Genomic DNA, 14350 nt, shown 5'->3' with positions numbered 1-14350 from the left:
GCAGTCACGAGACTGACCTGACTTATCAAGAGACTGACCTGATTTAAAATTATATTATTCATCATTTGTCATTTGTTCATTTATATTAATGGTGGTCGTTTTTTATATTTCTTCCTCCCCCCTCCCCAACCCCCCCACATAGCTGAAGTATTTGGAATAGTTGTTTTAAACATGTTCCTGTAATTCATGTGTTTCTCTTTGGACCACAATAGTGGTGTTATTGAAACCTCGATGTCATGGCATAGCATAATGCTTGTCTTATTCCGTTGGAGAATTAACCTAGATCTTATTGTCGGCCTGTTTGCCTGCTCACCAGTTGGTCATGTCTTGTTGATGAAGGGAATGGAAGCCAAATAGCTTTCTGCTTTGTCCAAGTCAGATTATTTATCCGTTTTGTTTTATGGGCATTGTTGTACATTGTGCTTCTTTTTCAGATATTGTGATGGCTCTGGATGTTTTCAGGAAAGATCTGGAGTTCGCCAGCAGCTCAAAGGTACATCGGAAGCAAATGGAACATGTTTGTGTTGCCAGTGAGGGAGTGGATTCTGCACTCGTTTGGATACAAAACTGTGTATAATCGATATTTGGCATGATTACTGCTGTAGATGCTAAGCAGAGTTCACATTTCACTACTTCTTGTCATATCTTAATAATTCAGTATTCTTGCACCTAACTTGATCATGAACTAAAAATGTCGTGCAAGTTCTGTAAAATCGACCAAGTTTGAATAGTTAATAACTATGTTATTCATTCCCTCCATATCGACACCGGCCTTCATGAACAAAAGTAGTCCTCCGTTATACTTTCGGGCTTAAGTACTTGTTTCTCTCATTGACAATGAAATCGCTGACACAGAATTGAGATGGTATAATGTCATTGGTATGTGTGTAATAAACGGTTGGTTACTTCATTTCCATTCGATTCTATTGTTGAGAAGGCAAATTTTGATATTATTGAGTTGATGAAGATTTATTTAAATATACTCATCTGCAATATCATATTCTCTTTGATGATTTCCTCATGCCCTTTGAAAGAAATGGGTTTAAGAGTCTGGTGGTGTATGATTCTGTGTGATAGGACAACTCGATAAGGATCTGGCGAATGAACAAAAACTCCGGACGCGTGCACTGTTTTGCTGTGGGTATTGGTCATACTCAGGCTGTGGGGTCCCTTGCTTGCTCCAAGTAAGTACTGGACAATTGAAGTCGGACAATGCAAACTCACTGTATTAATAAGATAATAACTAAGTGTTTGTACTGTTTATTTGAAAGTAGTGGATGCTGTTAGTGGTGATTAGCTTGTTTAAAAAAAGAAACCTGGATGCATTTTAACCTTCGGATTCCAGGCTTGAGGGCATTATATGGGCAGCTGGGTCCATCGGATAATTTCTTCTTTCTATAGTGGAAGACAAACCCGGTGTGTACCCCGGTTTAGAATAGGTACACCATATCCCTGCGTGTCGTAAGAGGCGACTAAAAGGGTTGGCGTCAGGAAGGGCATCTGGCCATAAAAAAAACATTGCCTCAAAAAGAGAACCATGACAATTACGACTACATATGGGCAGGGTACAGCCCGAAGTACCCCGTGACCCATGGGGGACCCCACTCCCTCTCGTCAAAACTCAAGGTGGGGAACCCGATCGAAGCAAGGGTGGAAATCATTCCATTTATGATGACGAAACGTCTGATGCCCGACGTGGAGATCGGTTTCTGAGATTTGGAACATGGAATGTAGGGACAATGACAGGGAGATCAGGAGAAGTGGTGGAAGTATTGGTCAGAAGAAGAGTGGACATATGTTGTGTGCAGGAGACGAGATGGAAGGGAAGTGGTGTGAGAATGGTGAAGGGTAGGCAGGGACAGAAATACAAGTTTGTGTGGCAAGGGTGCCCAGAGGGCGTGAATGGTGTTGGTGTCCTGTTTTCTGAGGAGATTGTAGACAGTGTGGTGAGTGTGACGAGAGTGAGTGAAAGGTTGATGATGGTGAAAATGATGATTGGAAAGCTCTTGGTGAACATCATCTCGGGATATGCTCTGCAGGTTGGTCGGAGCGATGAAGAGAAGGACAAGTTCTGGTATGCTATAGAGAAGCTGATGGAAAACGTGAAAGATGAGGAAGTTGTTGTGGTAGGAGGAGACCTAAATGGACATGTGGGAAGGAGTATGGACAGTTTTGAGGGAGTTCATGGGGGTTACGGATATGGTGTGAGAAATGGAGAAGGTGAAAGGATTTTGGAGTTTGCTAATGGAGCTGATTTGTTGATTTGTAATACTTAGTTCCAGAAAGAGGATAATAAGCTTGTTACATACACGTCAGGTGGGTCGACGTCAACCGTTGACTACCTGCTGGTGCGTGGGCGAGATAGGGGGCACCTCCGGGACACAAAGGTGATCCCGGGGGAGAAGGCTGTTTCACAGCACCACTTGGTTGTCTGCGACATAAGGGTGAAAGGTGCGAGGAGAGCTCGGTGGGTGAAGTACCAACCGAGAATGAAGGTGTGGAGGTTGAAAGAGGTGACAGTGAGGGAGGCATTAAAAGAGAGGCTGAGTATGGTGGAGGATGATGTGGTTGAGCTTGAAAGTGGTTGGATGTCAATGAAAGCTAATCTGTTGGGAGCCGTTGGTGAGGTATGTGGATGGACAAAAGGACCACCGAGGCACTCGAAAACATGGTGGTGGGATGATGAAGTTGGAAAGAAGATTGACGAGAAGAGGAAGAAGTTCAAGGAGTGGCAGAAGGCGAAGGGTATGGGGGCAGAAAAGGCAGAGCATGAAAGTTATAAGGCAGCCAAGAAGGCTGCAAAGAAAGAGGTAGCAAAGGCACAGGAGGCATGTAGGAAAATGTTCGGAGAACGCTTGGATTTGGAAGAGGGTCAGAGAGCGGTATTCAGGATTGCAAAGCAGATAGCGAAAGAGAGGTGTGATGTGATGGGGGTGAGTTGCTTGAAGGATGAAGTGGGACAAATCGTTGTGGACCCAGATGGAATTAAAGGAAGATGGAAGAGATATATGGAAATATTGTTGAATGCAGAGAATGAATGGGATGGCAACAAAGAGAGTAACCCAGTTTTCGGACCGGCAGAGAAGACAACCGAGAAGGAAGTTGAGGAAGCGATAAAAGCAATGAAGAGTAGAAAAGCGGAGGGCCGACGGGAGTTGTGGGAGATATGTTGAAGGCAGTGGGATTGGGGTGTGAAGAGAATGACGGAGATCTGCAATCTGGTGGTGAAAGAAGGCCGCATTCCAGTGGATTGGGAACTGAGTACCCTCGTCCCTCTATACAAGGGGAAAGGTGACCCTCTGGACTGTGGCTCAAATCGAGCGAAAAAGTTATTGGAGCATGGAATGGAGGTATTGGAAAGGGTGTTGGAGAGGAGGATAAGGAAGAAAGTGAAGATTGACGAAATGCATTTTGGATTCATGCCAGGAAGAGGAACGACAGACGCGCTTTTTATTGTGAGGCAGTTGCAGGAGAAGTATATGGAGAAGAGGAAGAAGTTGTTTCTTGGGTTTGTTGATCTGGAGAAAGCATTCGATAGGGTTCCACGTGAAGTAGTCACATGGGCATTGAGGAAGTTAGGAGTGGAGGAATGGTTGATCAGAGTAGTGATGGCAATGTACAAAAGAGCGCGCACAGCTGTTAGGACGAAGGACGGGAACAGTGGTGAGTTTGAGGTGAAGGTGGGAGTGCATCAGGGGTCAGTACTAAGTCCACTACTATTTGTAGCTGTGATGGAGGTGCTGGCTCAGAATGTAAAGGAGGGTTTACCGTGGGAGTTGTTGTATGCAGATGATCTGGTGTTGATTGCAGAAAGTATGGATGGACTGAAGGAGAAGATGAACAAGTGGAAGGAATGTATGGAGACAAAAGGTCTGAAGGTGAATATCGGAAAAACGAAGGTGATGGCAAGTGGTAAAGCATGTGGTGAGGTGGAAAGAACTGGGAAGTGGCCGTGTGCTGTGTGCAGGAAGGGTGTCGGAGTGAATTCCATTCAATGTACAATGTGCGCTCAGTGGGTTCATCAAAAATGTAGTGGTTTGAGAGGATCATTAACCAGTGTGGCAGCTACATTCAAGTGTAAGGTGTGCACAGAAGGAGCTGCAGATGGAGGAAATGTTGAGTTGGATCTTGGAGATGGCGTGAAGCTGGAAGGTGTGAAAACATTTTGTTACCTTGGAGACATGCTGAATGGAGAAGGTGGATCAGACTCGGCAACGGTTGCTCGAGTGAGATGTGCATGGAAGACGTTTCGGGAACTGAGTGGCGTGCTGACGAGGAGGGGAGTGTCATTGAAGCTGAAGGGAAAGGTGTATGCTGCATGTGTGAGAAGTGTTATGATTTATGGGAGTGAGACATGGGTAATGAACGTAGAGCAGCAACAAAGGCTGGATAGGGTGTAAATGCGAATGGTTCGGTGGATGTGTGGAGTATCGTTGAGAGAGAGGAAGACAAATGATGAATTGTGAAAGATGATGGGAATAGAGCCTGTGATGGATGCTGTGAAGAGAAACAGGTTGAGACGGTTTGGTTATGTGTTGAGGAAGGATGAAAGTGACTGGTTGAAAAGAGTGATGGAAATGAATGTAGAAGGAAGTAGAGGACGGGGAAGACCGAGAAAGACTTGGCTAAAGATGGTCGAAGAAGAAATGCGGGCGAGGGGGTTAACAAGGGGAGATGCAGAAAATAGGGCAACATGGAGAACATTGTCATGGGGACCGCAAGGCTAACCCCCGCTCTTGCAGGGAAAATGGCCTTAAAATGCCTGTTGTGTTGTTGTTGTATAGTGGAAGACAAAATCGCTATTGTAGATCGTGCATGGGCGCTCTGCGGTTCCACCGCAATACACTTCCAGATGTAAGAACGTTCCTGGAATGACTTAAATGGGGCACATGATCTCTGTCGTACCAGCAACGGAATTTGTGGGTGGGGAAACCAGGGCATAAAACACATTTGAGATACACTATCATTTATTTTCAGTTTTTATTCCAGAAAATAGCGATGAATGAGTTTAGAGAAACCAAATGTATTCATCCAGCCAAACATGAAATTCTATTGCACTGGACTTTTGACTACAGGTGTTAAAAAACTAATTGAAGATGTTCATGAAGCAAAGATATTCGGATTAATAAATAGACAATTGCAATCATTAAATTTGGTATCGATCCTTCATTTTCAAGACTAGCAACGGTACCCGCCTTACGGGCGGGGCTTCAATTGGGAGGCCCAAATGACAAGGCAAAATATCAGAAATTGAAGGCTTTTTTTATTTTAAATGATTCATATAAACATCCGTTAAATCATATCGCACGCAAATCATCAAAATCTAAACAGTATTTGTAGAATTTCAATAAAAGCCACTTCACTGTTCATGTCGGTAAATATTATTCCATCATGTTTGGAAAAACTGGAAAATTGGAAAATTGGGAAAACAATATAGCCTATTTTACTCCAGGGGATCCCAAGATTACCCACCCAAAATTTTGTTGGGATCGGTTCAGCCGTTTTTGCGGTACCTGGGAACAGACAGACAGACAGACCGACAGACATTTGGTGAATTATAGTAAGATGTGCACCATTGGGCAGCCAAAATATCTGCAGATTGTCAATTTAAACGTAATTGACTCTTGTGATTACATTGACAAACCCACCTAACCTCCACCTGGTGTTGGTTTGATGGTTAAGGTGACTAGCCTAAATTAAGATCATAGGATCCTGAGTTTGAGCCCCTGTCATGCCATGAGATAACACCGGGTGGGTTGACTCGGACTGTATTCCTTCCGAGGTCGGCATACGAGTATGGTGTGTTGGAGTGGCGACCCGTGCATGATTCCGCCTCGTAGCAAGGAAAAACTGCATTGGCAGCGCTATGCATATGTCGATGTGAAAGGAGTGGTTCTTCTTCTTCTTTTGTAACACTTTTTTGTACATAAATCTTTGCTAACGTGCAAAGCAGTTTTGCAGTTTTTCTTTTTTTTGTTAATTATACACCGAAACATCGTAAAATGAAATTAAAAGTTAAGAGTACAACAATATATATGTATATATACACACACAATATGGCCAAAAGTATGTGGACACACGAACATCACACCCGTATGTGCTCGTCGAACATCTCATTCCAAAATCATGGGCGTTAATATGGAGTTGGTCCCCCTCCCTTCCATCCCCTCCCCTCCCCTCCTTTGCTGCTACAACAGACTCCACTCTTCTGGGAAGGCTTTCCACTAGATGTTGGAATATTGCGGAGATTTGCTTCCATTCAGCCACGAGCATTAGTAAGGTCGGGCACTAATATTGGGCGATTAGGCCTGGCTTGCAGTCGGCGTTCCAATTCATCCCAAAGGTGTTTGATGGGGTTGATGTCAGGGCTCTGTGCAGGCCAGTCAAGTTCTTCCACACAAATCTCGACAAACCATTTCTGTATGGACTTCACTTTGTGCACAGGAGCATTGTCATGCTGAAACAGGAAAGGGTCTTCCCCAAACTGTTGCCACAAAGTTGGAAGTACACAATCATCTAGAATGTCATTGTATGCTGTAGCATTAAGATTTCCCTTCACTGGAACTAAGGGGCCTAGCCCGAACCAAGAAAAACAGCCCCAGACCATTATTCCTCCTCCACCAAACTTGACAGTTGGCACTATGCATTCGGGCAGGTGGCGTTCTCCTGGTATCTGCCAAAACCAGATTCGTCCGTCGGACTGCCAGATGGTGAAGCATGATTCAGCACTCTAGAGAACGCGTTTCCACTGCTCCAGAGTCCAATGGCGGCGAGCTTTACACCACTCCAGCCGACCCTTGGCATTGCGCATGGTGATCTTAGGCTTGTGTGCGGCTGCTCGGCCATGGAAACCCATTTCATGAAGCTCCCGACGAACAGTTGTTGTGCTGACATTGCTTCCAGAGGCAGTTTGAAACTCGGTAGTGAGTGTTGCAACCGAGGACAGACGATTTTTACACGATTCAGCACTTGCAGCAGCCCCATTCTGTGAGCTTGTGTGGCCTACCACTTCGTGGCTGAGCTGTTGTTGCTCCTAGACGTTTCCACTTCACAATAACAGCACTTACAGTTGACCAGGGCAACTCTAGCAGGGCAGAAATTTGATGAACTGACTTGTTGGAAAGGTGGAATCCTATGACGGTGCCACGTTGAAAGTCACTGAGTTCTTCAGTACGGCCCATTCTACTGCCAATGTTTGTCTATGGAGATTGCATGGCTGTGTGCTTGATTATATATACCTGTCAGAAATGGGTGTGCCTGAAACAGCTGCATCCACTAATTAGAAGGGGTGTCCGCATACTTTTGGCCATGTAGTGTACCTACCATGAATGAGTAATTCTTTTGAAAGACTGCAGAAGTTACCAAAAAGCAATCATTGTTGCAATAAAGGCATGACAGTTTACATTCATCTGCTTTTCGATCTCTGTTATGTGTGTCCACTTGCCACTGATAATTAAATCAAGAGTTATTTTCTTGTATTTTGATGAAATAAATCTCGCACAAAAATATTGAATCTTGCACGAAATGAAAAACAATTAAATATTTAATGGTAGGTCAGTGTAATTTCATCTGAAATGAAATATTTAATAGAGAGCTGGTGTTGGCTTAGCAGTTAGGGTGCCGGCTTGGGATCCTAGGATCCTGGGTTTGAATCCCGGTCGATCGCTGAATTAACGCAAGGCGGGTTGACTCAGCCTGTCATCCTTCCGAGGTCGGCAAATTGAGTACCAGCTTGCTCGGATGAATGATCCCGGTGTGTACCCCGATTTAGAATAGGTACACCGTATCCCTGCGCACCGTAAGAGGCGACTAAAGGTTGGCGTCAGGAAGGGAATCCGGCCATTAAAAAAACAAACAAACAAAAAACATTGCTTCAAACAGGGAACCATGATTGTCATGGAGCCCGCAAGGCTAACCCCCGCTCCAGCAGAGAAAATGGCCTTAAAACGATCATTCATTCATTCATTCAGTGTCATTGGCATTGCGTAACCTTCTACAGATTGAAGGAGCAGTTTGTGGTGAGCGGAAGCCAAGACTGCACAATGAAGATGTGGAAACTCCCCAAGACCCTTTCGATGAAGGATGAACCTTCAGATCGGCCTGTTACCATTATCCCGCAGTTCACCTTCAAGGCGCATGATAAGGTATGGGCCTTGTCACCTTGCTTGTATAGTTGTAGTTACTATTACAATATTTCTTGGCTTATTTTTTCTTGGTGAAGTGCATTGAAATGATTTCCAGGTTTTAGTCATATCTAAACACACATGGGTGGGGTGAAGGGCTTGCAAATAATGTTTTAAAAATGTGGTGTATGCAGGACATCAACAGCATTGCCATATCCCCCAATGACAAGTTATTTGCCAGCGGTTCTCAAGACCGTACGGCCAAGCTGTGGTCCTCAACAGGTGAACTTATGGGCATATTACGTGGTCACAGGCGTGGAATTTGGTGCGTCCAGTTCTCGCCTATGGATCAAGTGCTGGCAACGAGTTCAGCTGATGGGACTATACGTCTGTGGGGCCTTCAGGACCTATCCTGCCTTAAGGTGACTTCGTCATTGCTGGCAGAGTTAACCGGGTTGTGCATTACAACAAAGAGGCGATATTGCAGTGACTACACGACACTTTTAATATTTGCTTGTCTTGCAGACGTTCGAAGGACATGAAACATCAGTTCTGAGGGTGGTATTTGTTGCACGAGGCATGCAACTTGTCTCAAGGTAACGGCATTGTGGGACAACTCCATTCTTTATTTCTCACAGATTGTTTGGGAAGACAGTAAGACGGTTGATAGGGTAAGGTATGTAAAAGAGGGATGAGCAGTTATTTCATTTATGAGTTTGTCCAAAAGAACGATGCAGAGCTAGCGCACTTGCTCTTGAGCTGCTCCATCTCGGTTCGAATCACTATAAACTGTCTGATTGGTGTTTTGCAAGCAGGGCCAATGAGTGCACTGTCTATTGGATGGGACTTTTTCGTGGGGAGCCATCTGTCAGAATAAGCTGGTGGACGTTAAAGACACCACAGTGACTATAGTGACCTCATGATGTTCCAATTTATCAAAAAGCAAAATTGTCTTAAAATAATAATCCAAGCATGATACAGTAGTGTTTAAAATAAAGGCTGTCTAACATTGAGGAATAGTACAAACATCCTTGTGTTATGGAAAGTCAGGAAAAGTCAAATTATTTGACCCTTCTTTACAGCGGATCTGATGGCTTGATCAAGGTGTGGACGATCAAAACGAATGAGTGCAATAAGACCATCGATGGGCATGAGGATCGGATCTGGGGGTTGCATGTCAACAGGGAGGACAACCAGTTGGTAACTGGTGCTGGAGACTCGTGTATAGTCCTTTGGCAGGCATGATAATTTTCTTTATCACTTCACCTGCTAACATTACTGTCTTTAATATATGGGGAAACATATACCAAAGATGTTTTCCTAATTTCCATGGCTGCATACAATATTGCTTTACAGGATGTGACTGAAGAAGAGAGAGAAGAAGAACGAACAAAGCAAGCAGAGCAGATTCTCAAGTAAGGATCTCTGTTTAAAAAAGAAAGCAATTTTTCACGTGCGCAGCCTGCTGGGGCTTGGGTTAACACTCAGTAGGCAGGTCAGTACCGCACAGATTGCACAGACGGCTGGTTAATACTCCAATTAGTGCATCCAGAAAGCAAGCGGTTCTATTGGGTACTGGTAATTATCAGATTATGATAATGCCCTTGATTTAAATCCACTTCACGGAAAGCCCAATGAACCAAAGAGTGCGGGAAGATGATGAAATTAGTGGCAAGGCAGACACATGATCTTAGGAGATGTAAATAATTTATTGCACTTGACAAGATTAGAAATCTTCGGAGATTTATTAGAACACGAACCAAATGGATCTCAGGATGACAGATACAGGCAGATATTCACGATACTTATACAGTGAGAGGAATTAAATTTCTACAAGCAACATTCACAACTTTCACAACAGTGAGCCTGCCGGTGGTGGCCCCTGCACAAGGCCAATCAAAGCCAGTCGTACAGTGCCTTCAGAAAGTATTCACACCCCTTGACTTTTTTCACATCTTGTTTCAGCCTGAATTTACAATGGATTGAATTGAGATTTTTTTTTTTTGTCACTGACCTGCACATAATACCCCATAATGTCAAAGTGGAATTGTTTCTCGTTAGAAATTTTGACAAAATAATTAAAAATGAAAAGCTGAAATGTCTCGAGTCAATAAGTATTCAACCCCTTTGTTATGACACTCCACATGTAGCTCAGGTGCATCCAATTTCCTTTGATCATCCTTGAGATGTCTCTACAACTTGATTAGAGTCTACCTGTAACCAACTCGATTGATTGGTCATTATTTATAAAGAAACGTACCTTTCTATACAAGGTTCCACAGTTGGAAGTGGATGTGAGTGCAGAAATTCTACCATGAAGTCCAAGGAACTCTCCGTAGAACACGAGATAGAATTGTGACGAGGCATAGATCTGGGGAAGGGTATAAAACAATTTCTAGAGTGATGAAAGTTCCCAGGAGCACAATGAGCTCCATCATTTGGAAATGGAATGAATATGGAACGACCAAAACTCTTCCTAGAGTTGGCCGTCCAACCGGACAAGAAGGACCTTGGGCATGGAGGTGACGAAGAACCCAATGACCACTCTGACAGAACTACAGAGTTCCTTGGCTGAGATGATATAATCTGCCAGAAGGACAACAGTCTCTGTGTCACTTCACAAATCGAGGCTTTATGGGAGAGTGGTTAGACGCAAGCCACTTCTGAGAAAAAGGCACATGGAAGCACACCTGGAGTTTGCAAAAAGGCATGGGAAAGATTCTGAGAGCATGAGGCAAAAGATTCGGTGGTCTGATGTGATGAAAATTGAACTCTGGCCTGAATGCAAAGCGCTATGTCTGGTGGAAACCGAGCACAGCTCATCACCCATCTAACACCATCCCTAACGTGAAGCATAGTGGTGGCAACATCATGCTATGGGGATGCTTTTCAGCGGCAAGGACTGTGAGACTTGTAAGGATAGAGAGAACAATAAATGGAGCCAAATACAGGCAAATCCTTGAGAACCTGCTTCAGAGTGCAAAAGACCTTAAACTGTGGTGAAGATTTACGTTCCAACAGGACAATGACCTCAAGCATACAGCCAACGAAACACGAGTGGCTTCAGTACAAGAAGGTGAAAGTCCTTGAGTGGCCCAGACAAAGCCCAGACTTTAATCCCATTGAGAATCTGTGGAAAGTCTTTAATATCGCTGTTCACTGACACCATCCAACTTCACAGAGCTTAGGTGTGAATACTTTCTGAAGGCACTGTACCAGTTCGGTTCTCCACCAATCGTGCGAAGGAGCCTATGTGAAGCCAATCGCATGTCCCCATCTGGCGGCCTGGTCACCAAGGTTCAATGCCAATGCCATGACACTTTCACCCGGCCCTAAAGTGGTTTCAGTAAAGGGGGAACTCCGGTTGGAACATCCTTATCCTGTCTACCCATTAAATTGGATAACACTGCCCCCCCCCCCCCCCCTCTCCCCTCTCAATTTCCGCTCAAATCTATACTAGCACATCTGATTATAATGCCTTGCCTCCTGATCACATCACTTCCCCCTCCCACATACGATGTTACAAAAGTCAGCTTTACACTGGATATTGACTGGACAGGAAAAATGTGGTAATAAATCCTTAATGTGAATATGAAATGGGCTAAGGCCTTAATTCCTTCTCCTCCCTCCTCCCTTGAATTTACCAATATTTCTAAAACTTGCAGTGAGTAATCTCATCAAATCAGTCTTGAACCACTCAAAACCATGCAGAATGTGATGATGTGACAATAAGTCTGATGCAAAAACCTCATTTTGTTACTTCCTGGTTTACAGGCAGCAAGAACTTTCAAACCTTCTGAAAGAAAAGCGTTTCTCAAAAGCCCTCAGCTTTGCCATCTCTCTGGACCAGCCACACACAACTCTTGATGTTATCAAGGGTAAATCATCTTTCACCGACACCTCTTTTTTTGCTTTAATCTTCAAAATTATTTTATCTATGCAAAATAAGGCTTTACAATCGAATAAGCATTGGTGATAATTCTTACGCCATCCTTACAACACTCACTTCATAGCATGTGTGGCATTTCTTGTGCTTAAAAAGGGGTCAAACCGATCTCAAACCCATGGACAAAAAAAGCTGGATTGTTTAGGACGGGGGTTGGTAACCTGCGACTCCGGAGCCGCATGCAGGTGGCTCTTTAAGGATTTACATGTGGCTCCTGAGCCTGATAGATCAAACCCCTTTTTCTCTATAAATTTTCAGAAAAATCTTTGTAAGTTGTGAAAGGATAAAATAATGCTTGAACTTTGCAATGGGGAAAATACATCTGATTTCTGGCAAATTCTGCAAGCACAGCTTACACATTGTGCTCGGTACATGGTCCGCTGCACGGTCACTTCAGCCATGTTGTATGCAGTCAACAATAGCACAACCTCAACCTCAAGCTTCAGTTTAGAATTTGAAAACCCCCTTCTAAGAAGCTAGCGATGCCCTGATTCTCACTGGGCAGGTAAGCAAGAATCCCAATGTGCGATTTATTACCAAATAACAAGCGAGATGTTTTGATAACTCCTTTTTTAAAGCGTGTGACATCACCAGAATGAGATTCTCGTAGTACGGGTGTGTGTGTGTGTGTTGTGCGTGGTGCACACGCATTCGTTTTTGCATGTGTGGTCTTGCGCTAGATCATGCTGTATTCAGCAATACATATGGGTACGTTCCCTATAACCTGTATTGTTACAATATCTCCGTATACAGTGTTGAACAATATCACTTCCTCGAAAAAGTGTACCAATGCTTCGGGACTAGCTTTGACCCCAATTGTTTTGCCATCACAAAGCACAATCACACAAATTTTCTACTTCTCCGATTGTGGACGAACTTCCCTTTGTCCTCCACTTGTAGTCTAATATGGCCGCCGAGTCATGTGTGTGCACAAATTGCTGACGTCATTAAACACTTCAATCTGTACTGCATTGTGGGGTATGGACACTGCATCCTTGTTTTGAGATGGTCATGCAACAAACTTTCATTATTTGTATGAAACAGAAGTTTGTGGTATTTGTCAGTATTACTGTGAAGGTCAACCAACACACATTTTTAGGTCATCTCATCTCAATTCTCGAAGAGAAGACATAAAATGGGTCGTGATGTTCTGAGGTCCATCCTTCCATCCATCCGTTAACTTTTTGCTATTTTTGCTACTCCTCCCTTATCACCCGGCTGATTGTTCTGAAACTTGACACATAAATACAAGAGATTAGCCTGCACAATCGCTCGGCTTCAATTTTTGGATTTCGGATCAAGGGAGTTCACAGGGGGATAACCCCATGAAACTTCGGATCCATACTTGTCCCTTATTTACCAACCGATTGCTCTGAAACTTGATACAGCCCGTCTACTCGATGGTCTGTACGATTGCTCGGTCTTATATTTTTCGATTTCGTATCGGGCGGCCTCTCAGTGGATCAGGGGTGCTCCCAAGGTGGTCACCCAAATCAGCAGAGGTCTGAACTACAACTTCAAGAGATGACCGTCAACCCACTTGGGGCTATTATATTTATTTTTATGCTTACGCCGAAGTCGCCAGAGGCATTATGTTTTCAGGTTGTTTGTCCGTCCATGATAGGTTTTTGTCACCGCAATAACTTGAGAACGGCTGAAGGGATCTTCGTCAAACTCGGTGCAGGTATGTACAGACTTGGCATTTAATATGGAATTTTTTTTTTTTCTTGACTTGGGTTTACTTTCTGAACTCAGTATATCAATCTGGTGAGTTTTTTTTTACCCTTCGGTGATGTCTTTGTTAAAAGAACCATGTCACTGAATGTCTTTCGCAGCAAGAAGTCAATAACAGGATTATATCACAGGTGGCATGACAAAATGTAAGGACAGGTACATTTGACGATTGGCTTCACAATCGGGTATACAAGGGTTGTTGCGTTCTGTATTAGTGGAAAACAACTGCTGCACGTCTACAAAAGTTATTGCCGCTTCCTCTGGAGATGGTCCGTCAACTTGACAATGCTGTTTGTCATGGAGTGGTGGCTTTACGAAATTCTGGCATGAAACAGCGTGCTATTGCTCGGCAGTATGGCATCACTCAAGGTCAGGTGTCAAAGATCCTGAAACGAAATTCTCAGAGGGGTGTCCCTACTCCAATACCGAGGCCAGGACGTCCACGCAGAACCACAAGGAGAGATGATCGCCAGCTGCACCGGTTAGTCTGCAATGGCCGTACCAAGTCAGCTAATCGGCGTAGGGCTGAGTGGCATCAACTGACAAA

At 44.0% G+C, this 14350-nt stretch overlaps 1 protein-coding gene across 2 annotated transcripts in view; it reads left to right on the top strand.

Moving 5' to 3' along the window:
• The window catches only part of TBL3 (transducin beta like 3), a 106872-nt gene that overhangs the window by 55797 nt on the left and 36725 nt on the right, over window positions 1-14350 (top strand). For both annotated transcript variants that reach the window (XM_068110512.2, XM_078774250.1), the window contains exons 12-19: window positions 435-493; window positions 1078-1184; window positions 8000-8144; window positions 8318-8545; window positions 8649-8719; window positions 9206-9362; window positions 9480-9538; window positions 11898-12001. In XM_068110512.2, coding sequence (XP_067966613.2) covers window positions 435-493; window positions 1078-1184; window positions 8000-8144; window positions 8318-8545; window positions 8649-8719; window positions 9206-9362; window positions 9480-9538; window positions 11898-12001 — 930 coding nt within the window. The remainder of the gene's footprint in view (window positions 1-434; window positions 494-1077; window positions 1185-7999; window positions 8145-8317; window positions 8546-8648; window positions 8720-9205; window positions 9363-9479; window positions 9539-11897; window positions 12002-14350) is intronic.

This window comes from Myxine glutinosa, chromosome 3 (assembly GCF_964187855.1).
Source record: "Myxine glutinosa chromosome 3, kmMyxGlut1.1, whole genome shotgun sequence".
Taxonomy (NCBI): Eukaryota; Metazoa; Chordata; class Myxini; order Myxiniformes; family Myxinidae; genus Myxine; species Myxine glutinosa.
The sequence above is the reverse complement of the archived record's forward strand: the minus strand, read 5'-3'. Positions and strand labels throughout refer to the sequence as shown.